We start from the raw sequence: 23,352 nt of genomic DNA on the forward strand, positions 1-23,352 counted from the left end.
GTGGAAATTTAATATAAAATTAAACTTTAGCACTGTCCTTAATGCTAGCCGATAATAGTGACATAGTATGTTCTGATTCTTACAATAAATTATTTTTTTGGTTTGAAAAAAAAAAACAGCTATCAAAAAGATTTTCCATATAATTCCTGTGAGTAAAGAGAAAGGTAAAGTAAAAGAAAGCTTAAGAGTATGCACAACTAAGATGGAACTGGAAAAAGTAATAATATAGAAAAAATAATAATATAGAGGAGAGGTTAAACCTAACATGAAATAGTGTATCAGTGATTTACCAGTAAGGTTTCTTAGGTTAAAATTATTTACTTAGCCAAACTTGTTAACTCATTAGTAATAATTATTATACAGTCACTCTCCTTTTATTAATCTTAGATGCTCAAATATAGAGAAGGATTTAGAAGAACAGATATTATGTACCTCTTGGAGGATCAACTGGGTGGAGGAGCTCAGAATGACTTAAGGAAAAACATCTCTTGGCAAAAACAATCCAAGCCTTTTGTGTTACCATTGCGGTTCATCTAATCTTAAATTTAACTAGTGATTGGCATGAATAAGGAAGACTACTAATAATGCAATCAAACCCTAATTTAGCAGGGTTCCCTATTTTTCAAGTTATATTCTCAGCTTTTAGCACATTTAGTTATTGAAAAGTATATTTTTAGCATATTTAATGTTCAAATCTTAAACCACAGAACAGAGAAACAAATGTTTTAATTCTAAGAGTCTCTGAAAATCTTAGTAGTTGAATTACTCCAAATTAAGATTTCCTTTACACTGGAAGTTACTGTCTTATTACAGAAACAATCCTCAAAAAAGTAATTTTTTAAAGTTGTTCTGAAACACTTCCATGTAACAGAACCAAAGCAAATATCTGAGTACTAATTCACACATATTCCTTCAAATATGTATCTTTTTTTAATCAATGAGCAAATATCCTTTAAGGTTTACAATAATTTTTTTATTGCAGTAATATTTATGTGCAGTGAAATGCACACATCTTAAGTGTACAATTTGGTGAATTTTGATATATGCTTACATCCGTGTAACCACCATGCCCATCAAGATATAGGTCATTTCCATCACCTTGGAAAGTCCCCTCACCCCATTCCATTAGAACTCCACCATAGACAACCACCATCCTGATTTCTACACCATTGGTTTTAGCTGATTCTGAACTTAACATTTAAGGAGAAATCAATCACACAATATGTACCCTTTTGTGTCTGGCTTTTTTTGCTCTATACAATGTCCGTGGAGTTGTAGTTATGTCATTACATATATCAATAGTTTGGGGGCATGTGAGCGTTTTATTACTGTGTAGTATCCCATTTTATGAATATACCACAATTTGTTTACCCATTCTCTTGTTGATGAAATTTGGGTGTTTTCAATTTTGGGCTATTAAAAATAAAGCTGCTAACATTCATGTATAAGTCTCTGTGAGTGTTTATTTTCATTTCTCTTGCGTTAAATGACTAGAATTTCTGGGTCATAGGCTAGATATATATTTAATTTTATAAGAAACTGCCAAACAATTTTCCAAAGCAGTTATACAATTTTACACTCCCACTAGAAATGTATAACAGTCCTAGTTGCTCTACATTCTCACCAACACTTGCTGTTGTCAATCTTTTAATTTTAGTTCTTTTATTGGGTATGAAATGTTATTTCATTATGGTTTTAATTTCTATTTCCTTGATGATTTAGGAGCTTGAGCATCTTTTCATATGCTTATTGGCCATTAGTATATCTTCTTTTTGTGAAGTGTTCATTCAAGACATTGCCTGTTTTTGGGGAGGAGGGTGTCTTTTTGTTATTAATTTGTAGGAGTTTTTAACACATTCTGGACACAGGTCCTTTGTCAGGAGTATGTATTGTGAACATCTGCTGCTAGTCTGTGACTGACACCTTTTTATTTTCTTGTCTATTTTATTCTTTAATAGGTTTTGTGTTTTGAATTTTCCCTAAAACTTTGCCTAATCCCAGGTGGTCATGAAGACATCCCCCTATGTTTTCTTGTAGAAATTTTAGATTTAGCTTTTATATTTAAGGCTGTGATCCATCTCAAATTAGTTTTTGTGTGTGGTGTGAGATAGGTTCCAAGATTTATTTTTTTCCATAAACTTATCCAGCTCTAGCACTCTTTTTGCTTGAAAACTTTCCTTTCTGCCATTGAACTGCCAAAATATCAAATGTTATAAATATATACACACATATACATATAAAATATATCACACATAATTTAAGTTTTTGTTTACATAATAATTTTAGAATGACACAGATTTAGATATAAAAATTAATTTGAATAGTGGTTCAGGGACTTTTTAAAATAACAAAATAATTTTTACCTCCACATCTTGAACTGTCCTTGGTTGGGCCATGCATAATTTATTAAGCAGTTGAAAAATCAGGTCTTCAATATAATAGAGAGACTCTTCATTAGCTGAGAGATTGGGATGTACTTGCTCCTGAACCTTTAAAAATAAAGTTTTAGTTAAAGTACTGGCAAAATAACATGTACTAAAAAAAAACTAAAGAGAATTTTATACATAATCAATAATATTTTAATATAATTGTTACGAGAATGCAGACATAAAATACAAAACTGGAGAATAAAAATTGTATTTGTTGGTCTTTGTAAACTTTTCTTAACCCACAGAACAATGGGTCTTAAACTTTTTTGGAACTCCCACCCTTTGAAAGGAAACCCTGGTGGCACAGTGGTTAAAAGCTATGGGTGCTAAACCAAAGAGCAGCAGTTCAAATCCACCAGGCGCTCCTTGGAAACCCCATGAAACAGTTCCACTCTGTCCTATAGGGTTGCTATGAGTCGGAGTCAACTCGATGGCAATGGGTTTGTATACATTTCTATCACATCAATGGAATAAAAAAAGATTTTCTTAAAATAAACATTTGTATTGGAAATATAACAGTGGACTTCATGTTTCTTGTAATAGTCTTCATAAAAGCTGAGGTTAAAGTATTAAAAACTACTGAGTGAAAATGATTGTGCATGAGAATTAGGATAATGTCTAATTGGTAGAGATTTTTTTTTCCGTCATTATGATTTTGGTAAATAACCTAAAAAGAGATTTTAACATTGAGCAAAGTTTCTTATGCCAAACTTCCTAAATTAATTTCATATATGAAAGCAGTCATAAAAACAAATATAAAAGGTTAAAATCCCACCCATAAATACTCTAATAGGATATCAAGATGACAATAAAAGATAATCATACTTGGCATTTCCACAGTATTTACTATCTTACCACCTTAACAGTTGACAAAATTGCCACATCAGAACAAACTCACCTATCATATTTTTCTGAAAGATTAGTCAGAAAAAGAGCAATTAAAATAATCTTCAGTCTTTAAGAGTAGATTAACAAAGTCAGACCTGTATTTTTGTTACACCTTATCTTCAAATTGCCAAAAGATATTTCCTTACACATACACTGCAAATAGAACCGTCATATTATAGATCCGCGTACAGACACACATAAGTGTTCAAGCTTTAGATTATTGTTTATGCTGATAAACACCAGATTTGACAAGTTACAGAAATATTATTTCCTAATTTATGTTTTTCAGTCCTCTATCTTCATAATCAAAAAATCTTTGCTACTGCATTTGTTCAATCAACTCATTCAAGTTTCTGGTACAACTAAGAAATAAAAGTCTTTGGTTACACAGTCTGATTAACATATGTTTATGCCAAATTCTCCACTACACTGCCAAGGATTTTTGCAAGCATGCAAATGTCTAAAACACCAAATAAGAATACTGAAGATTTTTCATTATGAAGGAGTTAAAATTCAATTTCAAAAGAAAAAAAAATTCATTCTAAAGATACACACTAATACTACAAACTACTGCTGAGAGGAATTAAAGCAGACCTGAATAAATTAAGAGGTAAATCTTATCTATGGGTCGGAAGACTCAAAATCGTTAAGATGTCAATTCCTCTAAAATTGACCTATACATTCAATACAATCCCAAACAAAATTCTAGCAGACTTTTTTGTAGAAATTGATAAACTGGATCTAAAATTCTTATGGAAATGCAAATGCCCTAAAACAACCAAAACAGCTCTGAAAAAGAACAAAATCGAAGGGCTAACACTACTTGATTTCAAGAATTTCTATAAAGTTATGATAATCAAAATAGTGTAGTACTGGTAGGAAGATAAGCAAATATATCAGTGAAACAGAAGAGAAAATCCAGATATAAGCCCACACATATATGAACAACTGATTTTTAATAAAGGTGCAAAGGCAATGCAATGGAGAAAGGATAGCGTTTTCAGCACACAGTGGTGAAACAACTGGATATCCATATGCAAAAAAAACAAATGTAACATATACAAAATTATACAAAAATTATCTCACCATATACAAAAAATTAACTCAAAATGAATCATAGATCTAAATGTAGAACCTAAAACTATAAAACTTCTAAAACAAAAAAATTAGAAGAAAACATTTCTAACTCTGCATTAAGCAAAGATTTCTTAGTTATAACAATGAAGGCACAGTCCATAAAGAAAAAATGAAGTTCATGAAAATTTAAAACTCTGCTCTTTAAAAGACACTATTAACAGAATGAAAAGATAAGCTGCAGTCTGGAAGACAATCTTTGCAGAATAAAAAAACAACCCACTGCAGAATATACATCTGATAAAGGACTTGTAACCAGACATATAAAGAAGTTTTAAAATGCAAGAATAAGAAAACAAGCAACTCAACCAAAAATGAGCAAAAGATCTGAACAGACAATTCATCAAAGATATACAGATGGAAAATAAGAACATAAAAATGCTCAACAACATTACTCATTAGGGAAAGACAAATCAAAACTACAAAGTGAAAGTTCATAGGAGGAAAAATGGGATCAACACTAGAGGCCCTAATACACAGCATTAACAGTATACAAACCACAACCAACAACATACAAACTCCAGAAGATAAGCTAGATAACTGGAATCTTCTAAAAATTAAACACGGTCATCAAAAGACTTCACCAAGAGAATAAAAAGAGAACCTACGGACTAGGAAAAAATTTTTGGCTATTACAAATCAGACAAAGGTCTAATCTCTAAAATCTATAAGAAAATCCAACACCTCTACAGCAATAAAAAAATGGGCAAATGAACAGACAGTTCACCACAGAAGACATTCAAGTGGCCAAAAGACACATGAGGAAATGCTAGCGATCATCAGCCATTAGAGAAATGCAAATCAAAACCACAATGAGATACCATCTCACCCTGGCATTACTGGCATCAATCAGAAAAACAGGAAATAAATGTTGAAGAGACCATGGGGAGATTGGAACTTTTACGCACTGCTGGTGGGAATGCAAAATGATACAACCATTTTGGAAAACAATATGATGCTCCCTTAGAAAGAAACAGAAATACCGTATGATCCAGCAATCCCACTCCTAGGAATGTATCCTAGAGAAATTAAAGTCGTCATACGAATAGACATATGCACACCCATGTTCACTGTAGCACTGTTCACAATAGCAAAAAGATGGAAACAACCTAGATGCCCATCAACAGATGAACTGATCAACAAACTGTGGTACATGCACACGACGGAGTATTAAGCAACGATAAAGAACAACGATGAATCTGTGAAGCATCTCGTAACAGGATGAATCTGGAGGGCATTATGATGAGTGAACTGTAAGTCAATCACAAAAGGACAAATATCATATGAGACCACTACTGTAAAAACTCATGAAAAGGTTTACACACAAAAAGAAACAATCCTTGATGGTTATGAGGTAGGGGAGGGGTAGGGATGGAAAAACATTAAACAGACAACAGTAAGTGGTAACTTTGGCGAAGGGTAAGACAGGACATAATACTGGGGAAACCAGCACAACTTGTACAAGCCAAGGTCATAGAAGCTCCATAGACACATCCAAACTCCCTGAGGGATCAAATTGCCTGGCTGAGGGCTGTAGGGACCGTGGTCTCGGGGAACATCTAGCTCAATTGGCGTAACATGGTTTATAAAGGCAATGTTCTTCATTCCACCATGGTGGGTAGCGTCTGGGATCTTAAAAGCCTGTGAGCGGCCACACAGAATACTCTATAGTCTCACTGCTTCAGGAGCAAGGAAGAATGAAAACAACTAAAGATTCAAGGGAAAGATTAGTCCAAAGGACTAATGGATCACATCTACCATGGCCTCCACCAGACTGAGTCCAGTACAACTAGATGGTACCCAGCTACCACCACTGACTGCTCTGAGAGGGATCACAATAGAGGGTCCCAAACAGAGCTGGAGAAAAATGTAGAACAAAATTCTAACTCAAAAAGAAAGACCAGACTTGCTGGCCTGATAGACTGGAGAAACCCTGAGTATGGCCCCCAGACACTCTATCGGCTCAGTAATGAAGTCACTCCTGAGGTTCACTCTTCAGCCAAAGACTGGACAGACCCATGAAACAAAACAAGACTAAAGGGGCACACCAGCCCTGGGGCAAGGACTAGAAGGCAGGAGGGGACAGGAAAGCTGGTAACACGGAACCTAGCATTGAGAAGGGAAAGTGCTGACATGTTGTGGGGTTGTTAACCAATGTCATAAAACAATATATGTACTAAAAAAAACTAAGAGATACCATGACATACCTATTAAACCAGTTGCCATTTAGTAGACTCCAACTCATGTGAACCCATGTGTGTGAGAGAAGAACGGTGCTCCACAGTTTTCAATGGCTGATTTTCTGGAAGTAGATAGCCAGACCTTTCTTCCGAGGGGCCTCTGAGTGGACTCGAATCTCCAACCTTTCAGTTAGCAACCTAGCTCGTTAGGTCTCTGCACCACCCAGGGACTTCACACACACATTAAAACCGAAAACCTGTTGCCACTGAGTCGATTCAGACTCATAGCGACCCTAAAGGATGGAGCAGAACTGTCCCATAGGATTTCCAAGGAGTGGCTGGTGGATTTAAACTGCCGATCTTTTGATTAGCTGCAGAATTCTTAACCACTGTGCGACCAGGGCTCCCACACGTATTAGAATAGCTAAATTAAATGCGAAATGCTGACAAGAGAAACTGGAACTCTCCTACACTGCTGGTGGAAATATAAAGCTGTACAATCACTCTGGAAGACAATTTGATGACTTCTTAAGAAGTTAAACATACACCTACTATCTGATCCAGCTATTCCACTCCTAGTTATTTACCCAAGCAGAAAGGAAATATATGGCCATACAAAGACTTATACATGAATGTTTACAGCAGCTTTATTTCTAATAGCCAAGAATTGAAAACTCAAATGTATATCAACAGGTGAATGGATAAACAAATTGTGGTGTAGCCACACAACAGAATATTACTAAGCAATAAAAAGGAATAACTACTGATAAATGCAACAATATGGATGAATCTCAAAATAATTATGTGAGTGAAAAAAGGCAGACAAAAAAACATATATTGTATGAGCCCATTAATATAAAACTCTAGAAAATGCAATCTATAGTGATGGAAAGTAGATCAGTGGTTGCTTTGGAAGGAGGGATGGGGATGGGAGGATTACAAAGAGTCAAGAGGAAACTTACAAGTGTGAAGGATACGCTCACCATCTTTACTGTAATTGTTTCACCAGTGTGTATATACATCAAAATATCAAATTGTATACTTTAAATATGTACAGTTTAATGTATGACAATTATCCTTCAATACAGCTGTTAAAAAGTAATACAAAAAATATAATACTCTAAAGTAGCATTTTTTCTGATCAGGGTATATAATTAAGAATCAAAACCACATTTGTGTACTTAATAAACTCAGTAAGGTCAGGAACCATGTCTTATATTTTATTCCTAGTGCACAGGTAACCTAGTACCATGCTTGTATTAGTGCCCTTGGGCTGCCATAACAAACTACCACAAAACAGAAATTTATTCTCTCAGTCCTGGAGGCTACAAGTCCAAGTTGAGGGTGTTGGCAAGGTCCAACCTCTCTCTGGAGGCTCTAGGGCAAGGCCTTCCTGCTTCTGGTAGCCCTAAGCAATCTCTGCTTCTAGCTTTACATAGCTATCTTCCCTCCTGTGTCTGTGTCTCTTCTCCTCTTCTTATGATATCAGTCATAGTGGATTACGGTCCACCCTACTCCAGTATGATCTCCTATTAACTAATTACATCTGCAAAGACCCTATTTCTAAATTAGGTCATATTCATAGGAACTGGGGGTTAGGGCTTCAACTTATCTTTCTGGGAAACACAACTGAAACCACAACGTAAGCCTTACATAAAGAAAAAACTCAATAAATGCTTATTAAATAAGAAGATACATGGCAGCAAATAGATGTCTTGGTCTCAATGAAATCATCTGGAGACTGAGAAAAGTTAAGAGCTCCATGAAATTTGTTTTTAGCTCACTGGATATGTACCTGGAGACTAAGTTATACCACATAACATTATAAACGCGGGGATTCCCACTCTACGTTCCTCTATTCCCATTATCAATTATTATTCACTTCTCACTTAGATTCAGGGCTCTTAATTACCTGCTTTGCTGATAGGTTTTCAATGTAGGCTTACTTAAAGCACAGGTAAATACAGGCCAGGGATCTCATTTTACTTAGTTTAATAGTAGATGAGGGCTTACCATAAAATAATCAAAATATGTAACAAAGATTATTAGTTGAATCTAAAATTTTTGTCATCAAAATTTTCCTTGACTGGAATAAAATAATGGAATGAAAGGCATATGATCTGTAAGCATTTTACCACACAGGTGGGTGATTAGCCTGTTAAACCAATAAACTACAGGTAGGTTAGTTTAATGGTTCCCAACTTGTTTCAGCAGCAGGGCACTTGGAAGTCACAGTGCTCTGGCAGAATATGAAACATTAAGACACTTATATTTCATCAGGGTAAGTTGGAACAATATTAGTAAAAATGACTATAAATACAAAACTTAAAATCACAACTATGGGCACATGTTTGTGAGAAAAGAAAAAATGTATATAAAATATGAGTACTTTTCCTTTAAAGCCTCTACATCTCTCGTTCATTTATTTTATAATCTCCCAGTACTCACTGGCAAATAAACTGCAGTTGGCACTAAAGATTAAAAAAACTCATGGGTTTTTAAAAATTTAATACTGACTTCCCCCTTGCCCTCGTAGGCAGGGAAAAGATTGCTATTAATAAATTTGCTTTGTTAAAGTTTAGGGATCCCTGGGCCAAAAATCCCCATGTCCTTCAAGATACTACCAAAACTACCACATGCACTCTTTCCTAAAGACCTGCCTGAGAAGGTGCCTGCACTCAAGGAGTAACGCAGGTTCTCCTCTCCTACCTCCCCTCTCACAGCTGGCATCCTCCTACTTTACCATAGAAAGGAAGCTCTCTTACTCATCCTAAATCTCACTATGGGATTTTGCCCTGGGATGTATCAAAATAAATTCTAGGACACTAAACAAAAGGACAGTTATAAATATTTTTCACTTAAGTACCTTTCCTCTTCCATTCCCTGGCCTACTGTCAAAGAATACATCCTCCTGGGGGGAAAGACCCATGAGAACAAAGAAAAGAAAGCATTTTTAAGGAACACTAAAGGCAACATTATTTCATTCAGGAGAAAAATTAAAAGCCCACTTCCACACTCTTACCTTTCTATCTTACTGAATTCAAGTGAGATGGTTGTCATGTGACATGTACTAACATATTCATTTGAATTGAAAATTAAGTCAGACCTTGTCTGACAGAAGATAAAATTTTTTTTAATTTTTATTGTGCTTTAAGTGAAAGTTTACAAATCAAGTCAGTCTCTCACACAAAAACTTAAATACACCTTGCTACATACTCCCAATTGCTCTCCCCCTAATGAGACAGCCCGCTCCCTCCATCCACTCTCTCTTTTCGTGTCCATTTCACCAGCTTCTAACCCCCTCTACCTCTCATCTCCCCTCCAGGCAGAAGATGCCAACATAGTCTTAAGTGTCCACCTGATACCAAGAAGCTCACTCCTCCCCAGCATCCCTCTCCAACCCATTGTCCAGTCCAATTCCTGTCTGAAGAGTTGGCTTTGGGAATGGTTCCTGTCCTGGGCCAACAGAAGGTCTGGGGGCCATAACCACTGGGGTCCTTCTAGTCTTAGTCAGACCATTCAATCTGTTCTTTTTATGAGAATTTGGGGTCTGCATCCCACTGCTCTCCTGCTCCCTCAGGGGTTCTCTGTTTTGTTCCCTGTCAGGGCAGTCATCGGTTGTAGCCGGGCACCATCTAGCTCTTCTGGTCTCAAGCTCATGTTAGTCTCTGTTTTATGTGGCCCTTTCTGTCTCTTGGGTTCTTAATTACATTGTGTCCTTGGTGTTCTTCATTCTCCTTTGATCCAGGTGGGTTGAAACCAATTGATGCATCTTAGATGGCCGCTTGCTAGTGTTTAAGACCCCAGACGCTTCTCTCCAAGGTGGGATGCAGAATGTTTTCTCAATAGATTTTATTATGCCAATTGACTTAGATGTCCCCTGAAACCATAGTCCCCAGACCCCACCCCTGCTATGCTGGACTTCGAAGCATTCAATTTATTCTGGACTTCTTTGCTTTTGGTTTAGTCCAGTTGTGCTGACCTCACCTGTATTGTGTGTCATCCTTCCCATCACCTAAAGTAGTAGTTGTTATCTACTATCTAATTAGTGAACACCCCTCTCCCATCCTCCCTCCCTCCTCCCTCTCGTAACCATCAAAGAATATTTTCTTCTCTGTTTAAACTATTTCTTGAGTTCTTATAATAGTGGTCTTATACAATACTTGTCCTTTTGCAATTGACTAATTTCACTCAGCATAATGCCTTCCAGATTCCTGCATGTTATGAAATGTTTCACAGATTCATCATTGTTCTTTATCAATGTGTAGTATTCCATTGTGTGACTATACCATAATTTGTTTATCCATTCATCCATTCATGGGCACCTTGATTGCTTCTATCTTTTTGCTATTTTAAACAGTGCTGCAATAAACATGGGTGTGCATATAGAAGATAAATATTATTAGGCTGGCTGGCTGGCTTGACAATGAAAATTGACGTTACCTAATTATGAGCCCAAGAGACAGAAAGGGCCACATAATCCAGAGACTACATCAGCCTGAGACCAGAAGAACTAGACGGTGCCCAGCTACAACCTATGACTGCCCTGACAGGAAACACAACAGAGAACCCCTGAGGGAGCAGGAGAGCAGTGGGATGCAGATCTCAAATTCTTGTAAAAAGACCAGACTTAATGGTCCGACTGAGACTAGAAGTACCCCAGAGGTCATGGTCCCCAGACCTTCTGTTAACCCAAGACAGGAACTATTCCCAAAACCAACTCTTCAGACAGGGATTGGACTGAACTATGGGATAGAAAATGATACTGGTGAAGAGTGAGCTTCTTGGATCAGGTAGACACATGAGACTATGTGGGTAGCTCCTGTCTGGAGAGGAGATGAGAGGGCAGACGGGGTCAGAAGCTGGCCGAATGGACACGAAAATAGAGAGTGGAAGGAAGAAGTGTGCTGTCTCATTAGAGGGAGAGCAGCTAGGAGTATATAGCAAGGTGTATATAAATTTTTGTATGAGAGACTGACTTGGTTTGTAAACTTTCTTTTAAAGCACAATAAAAATTTAAAAAGAAAATTGACCTTACTTACCAATTAGGTTTTAATATGGTGGAATTTTCCATAAAATGTATGAATGTGGTAGGCAGAATTCTAAAATGGCCGCAACATTTCTACCCTCTGTAGTGTCCTTTCCCCTTGAGTGTTACTGGTACCTGTGAATATTATGGGCTATCACTCTTGTGATTAGGTTACTGTATATGGCAAAGGTGATTAAGGTTCTTAATCAACTGACATTCAGTTAATCAAAAGGGAAATTATCCTAAATAAAAATAGGTCCCACCTAAACAGGTGAGCCCTTTAAGAGGGTCTAGAAGTGTGCAAAAAAAAAAAAGCAGCAGCAGAGCTGCCATCCCATCTGGAACAAGGGAGAATGAAGAGAACCAAAGACAGAAGGGAAAGATTAGTCCAAAGGACTAGTGGACCACAACTACCACAGCCTCCATCAGGCTGAGTCCAGCACAACTAGATGGTGTCCAGCTACCACCACTGACTGCTCTGACAGGGATCACAATACAGGGCTCTGGACAGAGCTGGAGAAAAATGTAGAACAAAATTCTAACTCACAAAAAAAGACCAGACTTACTGGTCTGACAGAGGCTAGAGAAACCCCAAGAGTATGGCCCCCAGACACCCTTTTAACTCAACAATGAAGTCACTCCTGAGGTTCACTCCTCAGCCAAAGATTAGACAGGCCCATAAAACAAAATGAGACTAAACGGGCACACCAACCCAGAGGCAAGAACAAGAAAGCAGGAGGGGACAGGAAAGCTGGCAATGGGGAACACAAGGTCGAGAAGGGGAGTGTGTTGACATGTTGCAGTGTTGGCAACCAATGTCACAAAACAATACGTGTATTAATTGTTTAATGAGAAACTAATTTGCTCTGTAAACCTTCATCTAAAGCACAACAAAAAATAAAAAACCAGCAGCAGCAGATGCACTCTTATAGCCCATGCAAAGGCAAACTGATAGGATGTGAAGAAGGTCAGGTGGTAGGGAATGGTGGGTGGCCTCTAGGAGCTAAGGCCCTCAGTCCTGCAACCGAAGGGAACTGAATTCTGCCAAAAAACCCCAAGCCTCAGGATCAGACTACAGCCCTAGCTAACACCTTGATTTCAGCCTGTAAGACCCTGAGCAGTGAACACAGCTAAGTCATGCCTGGACTTCTGACCTACAGAAACCGTGAGATGAGAAATGAGTATTATATTAGTCCATTAAGTTTGTGGTAATTTATTATGCAGCAATAGCAGACTAATACAATGAGTTGGATCTGTAGCTCCAAGATTTCAATGAAAATATATTTAAATAATAAGATAAAATGTATTTTACCCGTAAATATTGTCTTGGATAAGGAGTACTGAAATCAATACTGTTTCTTTGTTTCCAATCTTTCCCAGGTATACTGTATTAAACAAAGTACCCCAAGTGAAAAAGTAACAATTGTAATTATTAGTCATTTGATAAGGCCTGGCAAAGCTAGAAAATTAATACAGGAATGACTCTGAAGACCAGGAAACAAATCATTTCGTGAGTTAAGTGATCTCCAACTTCTTGCTTTTAACAAAATTAAAGTAAAACCTAAGTGAATTGCTTTTAGATCATTACAAATATTTTTGATGATAAATCACTACATAATTTTTAGCATATAACTTGAAAGATATAAAAGAAATTGAGTTTCATTACTTTAAATTTTCCTTCTATTTATGTTAACAAGGGTTCTCAGTGCTTAAATCTATAAAAATGGAGAATAGGAATAGAATTAATGCTGTATCTTGACTCACTCCAGTAAGACAATGTCTCATTCTAGCAGTAAGTAATATCCACCCATAAAATATGAACTAATTTAAAAATAACAGCAACAGCCACAGTGATATCACTGAGAAATGCATATTCAGTAAAATTTTATGGTTACAAAGTATTTTTCAAAATTTATGACATTTACATTGCTTTGATCAACTATGTTCTACTAATAAGTCAAACCAGAAGAAAGGTTTTAAACCTATTTGGTCATGAACAAAAAAACAATTCCACTGTCACTGAGTCAATTCCAACTCATAGCTATCCTAGAGGACAGAGTAGAACTGCCCCCAAAGGGTTTCCAAGGAGCAGCTGGTGGATTTGAACTGCTGACCTTTTTGGTTAGTAGCTATAGCACTTAACCACTACACCACCAGGGCTCCCTATTTGGTCATAAACCTAACCTAAAACAGAGAAAAGAAAAATTTTTATTTCAAATATAGACTTCTTTGTTGTTGCAAATAAATATATGAGGAAAGTAGAATGAAAATTTAAGTTCACAGAGAAAAAAGAGCAATGTAGTATCTCCAACTGTTAAAGAAGCACTGTCACATATATTTTAAAAGGATGATGGTGGGTATCAAATAATTATGGTGCAGTATTTACATTCCATTGCATACACTTAAAAGACTGATGAAACTGATTTACTTTAAAACAGTAGTATTTATAACACATATAAAATTATATTCTCTGCAACTATGTGAATTTAAGATGAAATATTTCAGATTATTAATATTAAAATGTACAAATTCTTATATATTCTTTTGGGGATACATGAGCAAAAAAGTTAGAAAAACTACTGATTTAGGAGAAAGAATCAAGACGACTCCATGTGGATTAGATATGAGCCTGGTGAGAGAGAGAGAGAAAGCTCCCAGGTTTCTGGCTTGAGAAATGCATATACCATTCACACTGGAGATGCTGGTTTATGGGAGAAGATAAGCTTGATCTGGGTTATGCTGAGTTTAGATATCTGTGAACATCTACATGGAAATGTGTAAGAAGTAGGGGATGAAACAGTTTTAGAAAGGCTGCAAGGAAAGGCTTCTCAGAGAAAATGAAGTTTGAACAAAGACCTAAAAGGAGGTAAAAGGGCCAGCCATGTGATTATCTGAGGGAAGGGTATTTCAGGCAGAAGAAACAACAAATGCAAAAGCCCTGAAGCTAAAATATGTCTATGTGTTGTAGGAACAAGGAAACCAGCGTGGGGCTGGAGCACTGCACACAAGGGGTAGTAGTAAATGAGTAAATGATTGTTGTTAGGTGCCACCAAGTCACTTCCAACTCATACCGACCCTGTATACAACAAAACGAACGCTGCCCAACCCTGCGCCATCCTCACAATTGTTGTTATGCTTGAGCCCATTGTTGCAGCCACTGTGTCAATCCATCTCCTTGAGGGTCTTCCTCTTTTTCATTGACTCTCTACTATACCAAGCATGATGGCCTTCTCCAGGGATCAATCTCTCCTGACAACATGTCCAAAGTATGTGAGAAGTAGTCTCGCCATCCTTGCTTCCAAGGAACGTCCTGGTTGTTCTTCTTCCAAGACAGATTTGTTCGTTCTTTTGGCAGTCCGTGGTATATTCAATATTCTTCTGCAACACCATGATTCAAAGATGTCAATTCTTCTTCGGTCTTTTTTATTCATCATTCAGCTTTCACATGCATAGGAGGCGACTGGAAACACCATGGCTTGGGTCAGGTGCATCTTAACCTTCAAGGTGACATCTTTGCTTTTCAACACTTTAAAGAAGTCTTCTGCAGCTGATCTGCCCAATGCAATATGTCTTCTGATTTCCTGACTGCTCCTTCCATAGGTGTTCATTATGGATCCAAGTAAAAAGAAATCCTTGACTACTTCAATCTTTTTCCCATTTATCATGATATTGCTCATTGGTCCAGTTGTAAGGATTTTTGTTTTATGTTGTGGTGCAATCCTACTGAAGGCTGTGGTCTTTTATCTTCATCAGTAAATGCTTCAAGTCCTCTTCACTTTCAGCAAGCAAGGTTGTGTTATCTGCATAACACGGGTTGTTAAGAAATCTTCCTCCAATCTTGATGCCCTGTTCTTCATACAGTCCAGCTTCTCAGATTATCCGCTCAGCATACAGACTGAACAGGTATGGTGAAAGGATACAACCCTGACACACACCTTTCCTGACTTTAAGCCACACAGCATTCCCTTGTTCTGTTCAAACGATTGCCTCTTCATCTATGTACAGGTTCCTCATGAGCACAATTAAGTGTTCTGAATTCCCATTCTTCTCAATGTTATCCATAATTTGTTATGATCCACACAGTCAAATGCCTTTGCATAGTCAATAAAACACAGGTAAACATCTTTCTGGTATTCTCTGAGTTTAGCCAGGATCCATCTGACATCAGCAATGATATCCCTGGTTCTGTGTCCTCTTATGAATCTGGCTTGAATTTCTGGCAGTTTCCTGTTGATACGCTGCTGTAGCCACTTTTGAATGATCTTCAGCAAAATTTTCCTTGCATATGATATTAATGATATTGTTGGATAATTTCCCCATTAAGTGGGATAACCTTTCTTGGAAATAGGCATAAATACAGATCTCTTCCAGTTGGTTGGCCAGGTAGCCGTCTTTCAAATTTCTTAGCATAGATGAGTACTTCCAGCGCTGCATCTGTTTGTTGAAACATCTCGATTGGTATTCCATGAATTCCTGGAGACTTGTTTTTTGCCAATGCCTTCAGGGCAGCATGGACTTCTTCTTTCGGTACCACCGAAGGTTCCGAAAGCTCGACTCCATCCATGTCATTAAGGTTAACTCTGCTTTGAGGAGGCAGTTCTTCCCCAGTCGTCTTTTGAGTGCCTTCCAACCTGAGGGGCTCATCTTCCGGTACTATATCGAACAATGTCCCGCTGTTATTCACAAGGTTTTCACTGGCTAAATCTTTTCAGAAGTAGACTGTCAGGTCCTTCTTCCTTGTCTGCCTTATTCTGGAAGCTCAGCTGAAACTTGTCCACCATGGGTGGCCCTGCTGGTATTTGAATACCAGTGGCATTCACATATATCACAATATCACAGCAACACACAAGCCCCCACAATACGACAAACAGACGTGGGGGCAAGAAGAGAGATAAACTTGAAAATCATCAGATATAGATAATATGGGAAGCAATGAGGCTGGATGAGATCTCCAAGGGAATTAACATAAATAGAAATAGAATTCCAAAGACTTAAGCTCTGGGGGAAACCCTGGTGGCACAGTAGTTAAGAGCTACAGCTGCTAACCAAAAGGTCGGCAGGTCAAATCTACCAGGTGGTCCTTGGAAATTTCTGCGGGGCAGTTCTACTCTGTCCTATAGGGTCGCTATAAGTAGGACTAGGGTCGCTATGAGTCGGAATCAACTTGACAGCAGTGGGTTTAAATGGGTTAACCTCTGGGGAGGTAAAGATGGTAGAGTCAGGGAGATGACGAGGAATCAACAAAGGAGACCTAGAGGGAACAGCTAGAGAAGGAGAAAACCAGTGTAGAGTCTGGTGTCCTGGGAGCCAAATAAGGAAAGGATCTCAAGAAGGTGAAAGAAATCAATTGTCAAATGCTGCTAACGGGTTGATTAGGAAAGAACTACAAAGTGCTATGTAAGTAAAAGACCGTATTTGAGTTTACTGGTTGATTTAATGAAGAAAACTGGGGTACAGAAAACATCGCTTGGCAGAGCTAAGATTAGTACTCATATCTAGATCTTAACGTTGTTTTCATTGAGTTGCTGCATCTCTACGCACTAAAATGTGAAGTATATAGCATTTTACATATTTCGAAAAACTTCCTACTTACTATCACGTTCATATGTAAAAAGAAGAAAAGAATTTTAGGTTGTTAATTTTTAACATGACTACATGAGATAATGCTAAATCCATTAGTTCCATTAAAATTCCTCGCGGATTCAAATATGCAGGCTAACAGAGGATATAATCAAACTACTGCTCCCTTGAAAGAAAGGCCATGGTTAATATAAAAGACGTATATCTGATTTACGTCAAGTGGTAATACAGGTAATGCTTTGAATACTTAGCATAAAACACTTTAATGGAATGTTATTGCTCCAAATATACCAGACCAAAATTAAACTGAAAACAGAAAAAGGCTACTAAGCATGGTTGACAGGGAGCCAAATGCAGCAAGTTAAAATGCATTCCTAACGCTCATCCAGTTTTGGCTGAAACCCCTTGGGTCAGTTTGGGGTCACTATTAGTTTGGAATAATTTCAAATGACTCCCTGGAGTTCTACTGTTATATTCAGTGGCTTTAGGAAATCCAGAACAGGCCTTAATCATTTCATGTCACAAAAATCATAAGATCCATTATTAATTTCTGAATTTACTTGGAGTGATCTTTTCAAAAAGCAACTCTCATCAAGTTAATCTAGTTACTTTATTGCATAAATAATCCTACGTGGGTTCCCACTGTTCTTGAAAAGGGACTTTAACTTCGTCTACCTACAGTCTACCACCAACAGCGTCATCTCCTTTTCTTAGTCCTTGAAAACAAGCCATGCTCCTACCTTTCCCGTTGCCTCAAATCCTTTCTCCACTTTTCTTTGTTTTGTTAATTCGTACTGACCTTTCAGATAATTGTTTACTGCTTTATTGTCTGTCTCTCCCAGGCCTCTGGCCAACATCCACTTAGAAAGTAAGCTTTGGGGTAGGGCAGCCGGGGAGGGGAAGGCGTTGCTACATCCTCAGCATCAAAAACAGTGCCTGACACACAGGAGGTACTCAATAAATATTTGAATATACCCTTCAGAACTCAACACAAGTGTTACATCCTTGAAGAAGCCTTTCTTGGCTCTCCAATAGGTCAGTAACACCAATTTCATTTTCTCAAAGTACCCTATACTTTTCTTGTGGGCCCCAGGAACGTTTCAGTGCAATCTTATTAAACAAAGCCATAAGAGATGTTGGTACAAAGGCAAACACTAGAGTCTTTCAGATTACACAAAAACATCTTTGAATTAAAATCCCTATACATTTAAAGCATACACACACACAAAAATCCCTACCCTCTTTTTTTTGCCATGTTATTGTTAGTTGCCATCAAGTCAATTCCAACGCATGGCAACCCCATGTGTGCAGAGTAGAACTGTTCCATAGTGTTTTCAAGGCTGTGACCTTTCAGAAGCAGATCACCACACCTGTCTCCCAAGGCATCTCCGGGCGGGTTCAAACTGCCAAACTCTCAGCTAGTAATCCAGCTAATAGTTTAGTGCTTAACTGCTTATGGAACCCAGACGGACATTAATTAACACATTCTCCCATACTTCTTGTATGTTAAATATCTAAAATCAAATTGTGATAACTGGGCTGGGGAGGGTGGCAGTATTTAACCTGAATAAAATTAAACTCAAGATCAAAGTAATTGAACTAATTCTTTCCAGTTCAGCTATCCATAGCATTTGTAACTACAGATGGTAAGACAACACAGACATTTTCTTTTCTATGGCTAGCCTGGTGAAGAACACCTTACAGAAAAGGTAACCCCAACAGAAATATCAGAGACTAAAAAACCTGATAAGATTATTTTAAAGCATGTTTGCCATGTGTAAAACGCTTACCATACACTAATTTATCAAATAGCACATGCACAAGTACCAAAAGTATTTCAAATACACAGGTAATAAACCGCATTTACAAATATCCCATGTTCTTCCCCTCCCCACCCCTCAAGTAATATGATAGCTTCAATGTTCTTGGGGAGTAGTGGTGAAGGCATTTATGTTTCTGGCTCTTTTAGGAAGATACATAATTTAGCAGTAATGTTAACAATCCACGTATTATCCATTAGTATTGTCACTTCATTCTTCTTTACCCTTTGTAGTTCTGGATATACTTTAATGCTCTGGGTGAGATTTTGTTTTAAAAGTTAAAGAACACTACATTTCTATTTCCAAAATTTTTTTCCCACAAATTTATTTTTCAATGTTTGTGCTTCTCCATAGTGAAATGAATATTTAATTCCCATAACAATTGCTTAGTGGAGGCATCTTACCTCTTCTAACTTCACAAGGGGGAAGGAGAATCAAGATCAACAGCCCAAGGCTGATTCCTATGAGGCAGAGGTCAGACATGCCTTCGCTTTCTAACCTTTTTTTTTGTTGTTACCAATTCTGACACCAGCTGTCTCTCCCACAGCACTCTACTTTTTGATGGGTTCAATAATTAATTGCAATGGCCACACAGAACTCACAAACAGTACTTAAAGTTACGGGGTTTATTATGGAAGTAAAAAAAAAAAAGTCATCAAGTCAATTCCAACTCACAGCTACCCTGGAGGACAGAGTAGAGCTTCCCCACAGAGTTTCCAAGTAGCGGATGGTGGATTCAAACTGCCGACACTTTGTTTAACAGCGGAGTTCCTAACCACTATGAGACCAGGGCTCCACTAGGAAAGTAACCGGTTACAATTCAGGATACAATTCTTAGATGTGCCTGCAGGCAGGCCTCTCTCTGGCCCTAGGCCCCTTGGCTGGGCCCCTGCCCTACCACCCTATCGGGCAAGTGTTATAAAGCTCTTTAGCTCTACCACTAAGTGCCCATAGGCACCACTCCAACAGCAAGCCTTGGTCCAAAGGCACTCAGCTCTCTCACACTATGGGTCAGCAAGCCAAGCTCCACCTACAAGTGTCCAAAGGCACCCCATTCTGCCAGGAAGCCTCCTGCCAGAAGGTGCTCAGCTCTCTGGGTTGGCATGCCCATTGTAACCACCTTGCTCCGTAACTGGGTAGCCCACTGCACCATCTCACACCGGTCTGCTGGTTCTGCTGCTGCCGCTTTCTCCCACTGCCTCTCCCCATCTCTTGTGTGAGAGTTCCCTCTGCGTCCTGCCCAGGACTAGGAGGCCCTCACTGCAGGAACCCCAGGTCCAAAGGATGCACTCTTCTCCTAGCTCTTCTTCTTGGTGGTAGTGAGGTCCTCCCTTTCTGCCCGAGATGGCTCATTTTAAGCCAAGGGGGATGTCAAAACTGATCAATCCCCTCATTAGGCTTCCATACACTTTATTTGCATGGCCCCACCCCCACAAGGATGCCATCTATTTTATTTGTATTATTAGCATGCTATCCAATCCCCTAGGGGGCAACAATACCTTATTTGCATACTCCCACCCAATCATTTGACGGAAGTTACAAGACTATAGTGAGAAAGGCCATATAAAAGTGATCCGCTGCACTGCAGATGGTTAAAAAAAATCCCTTGCATTTTCCATGCTGACAATGGTGGCCTTGACAAATATATACACATATATTTTTTCATAAAAATTAGCTGAAACTTGAAAATAAGGAAAGGAGATTACTAGATATTCTTCAGTACAGTGATGTGTCTGCATCTTTGATTATTTTCTACTGACTGGGATATTTTACAAATCTATAAAATTAGTTTATAGATTTCTGTCTGGTACAGATGCAAATAATTTCTGTCCCATGGAAAAGATAACCCAAAAGTTACAATTTATAGTCTTGTAGGATTTAAACTAATTTTGTATTTAACCCAACAATCTTAATATTCCTTTACTAAATTGTCTATAAATAGCTAGCTCTTCACATTTTCATTTAAAGTGGTTTTAACATCTTATTACTAGTTTCCTTATTAAATAATGAGCTATAAAAATTATACATAAATGTTCCTTTATATTTGCATGAGCCGTGATTTTATCTTCCTTTCTATTGTTGTAAAAAACACGTAACACAACATCTGCCAATTTAACATTTTTCAAATGTACAACTTAGTGACATCAATTGCATAAATCATTTTGTACGACATGATTTTATTTTCTGAAAATTACATTTTAAAAGTTTTTGAGGTTCCACTAAGATGGCCAAGTGGACTAATCTGACAATAAACGACACTGCTGCTTTCATACACATAAAAAAAATCCCTTACAGAACTGTGAGGTCAGAACTGTTATCTTATTTACAAAAACCAAAACTTAAAAAGAATTTTTTATCTAAACTGTAAACTCCTTCAGAACAGGGTTTTTGTTTTCATTCATCTTTGTATTCCTAGGACTTAGTGCAGTGCAAAGTACCTAAAATGTGTTCCATAAATGTTAAATGAATGGATGAAGCTAGAGTATATACCATGTTCAATGACAACACCAACTGGAAGAGGGAAATATTACAGTCTAATTCTAGCAGTCTCTGTATCTGGTCAGCTGAAGGAAGGAAACCAAGTTCTGAATGCTTTGAATGTGAAGACAGACCCTCCGTAGAAATGGAAGAAATTCTCATTGTACAAAAACATGGTTGACAAATAGATACCAGAAACGAACACATGTAACAAAGAGTAAGTCTTGAGCTCCTTAAGGGCTACAACTCTTGTCAGGCACTACAAATCTACATTTTACAACGTTCCATATACCACAAAATTACATAATCCCATTTACTTTCACCAAAAATTTTCAAAAATATGAAAAGTTTTCCATGGCAATGCACCTCAATTTTGTAATATGAGTAAGTAAAAAAAAAAAAATTTCTTTTTTTAGTAAGTTAATAAATTAAAAGAAATTGCTTTTCAAAAACTTATGTCGAGACCAAATTTTCTTACATGTATTTATTTATTCTAAACAAAGGATATATACCAGAACTGTGGATTAAAGCAATACAGTATCTACAAGGCACCTGAGTTCCAGGAAAACAAGCACAACACACAAATGCAAAGCAACAAGTCCCAAGGCAATGAATGGACTGTGGCTGAACGCCAGTCAGGGCTTTGTTTTCATCTTAACCTGAAGAAATAAATCTATATCCGTTCATGAAGAATCATTAAAGTTACCTATAGAATAAGTTGTGCATCGCACGCTCAAGCTCAAGTAGCATTTGCTATGAGAAGAAACTAGTGGATAGACACCTGCATCACACTGCCAACAATACAGGCCTGATAACAGCACTCACACTTCAGTGGGGTGGAAGGCAATTACTGCATAACCATTTCCCCCTTTGCTTTTAATTCAGGCCAGGGTTCGTTCTCACCAGTCAGAATACTTTCCATTTCTTTCCCTCTCCTTGTAGAATTACATAGTCTGTACATGAAAGGAAGTTAATACTTTAGCACCTGGCACATCAGTGAAATCATAACTATCTAGATGCCCCTCGTCACGTCCACCAAGTTCTTTAAAATACCATGACTTGGCGCCTGCCCCAAGAGAGGCAACACCTCCTTGTAAGAATTATGAAAATAATAAAAAATTTGAAATCTGAATGCATGAGGAAAATATTTTTAACTTGAAAATACACTACATTTCATTTTTAGAAACTTAAAGTACGAAGACTTATTTTCCAAATGCAGTCTTTTAAGTTAATGCTTATTTTTCCTTTATTATTTCAAAATTTATTCTTGGTTATTTTACACAAAAGATGGAGGGGACTAAGTCTGCATCAGTGACAAGGGAAATCCATGTTCAACAAGCATGATAGCTAATCTTTCATCCATTTACAGTCTTATAAGTTTGTCTTGACCTTAAGAAAGTGTTTATTATAGAAATGCTAGTATGATTATTATCTAAATTCACAGAGGAAGACTGACACCATCTACAGGAGAAATGCACCCTAGCAAGGTATGTACCCAAACTTGAAAGGATTTTTTTTTTTTTTATGTGCTGTCCCTTTTTTCTTCCTTAAAATGACTCCAAGTTCTAAATCACATCCAGTTTTATACAGGAAATTTCTTGTAAATAGGTGAGACACCTTTTGCAGGAAGTGGGGAGGTGCTTTAAATTTACCTTAAGAGCAGTAAAATAATCAGAATATTATGACTCACTGACATTTATTTCACACATGTGAAACACATTCATGTTACAAAAAGCATTGCCTCATAAGTGAGTGGACAACCTTGACAAATTGCCTACGGGGAACACCAATTACCCGGGCTGAAAATGTACTTT

At 37.6% G+C, this 23,352-nt stretch overlaps 1 protein-coding gene across 6 annotated transcripts in view; it reads right to left on the reverse strand.

The window, feature by feature from the left end:
• SOS2 (SOS Ras/Rho guanine nucleotide exchange factor 2) overlaps positions 1 to 23,352 on the reverse strand; it is a 73,885-nt gene that overhangs the window by 49,971 nt on the left and 562 nt on the right. For all 6 annotated transcript variants that reach the window (XM_064292446.1, XM_064292444.1, XM_023546148.2 and 3 more), the window contains exon 2: positions 2,364 to 2,489. In XM_064292446.1, coding sequence (XP_064148516.1) covers positions 2,364 to 2,489 — 126 coding nt within the window. The remainder of the gene's footprint in view (positions 1 to 2,363; positions 2,490 to 23,352) is intronic.

This window comes from Loxodonta africana, chromosome 10, assembly GCF_030014295.1.
Source record: "Loxodonta africana isolate mLoxAfr1 chromosome 10, mLoxAfr1.hap2, whole genome shotgun sequence".
Classification (NCBI taxonomy): domain Eukaryota; kingdom Metazoa; phylum Chordata; class Mammalia; order Proboscidea; family Elephantidae; genus Loxodonta; species Loxodonta africana.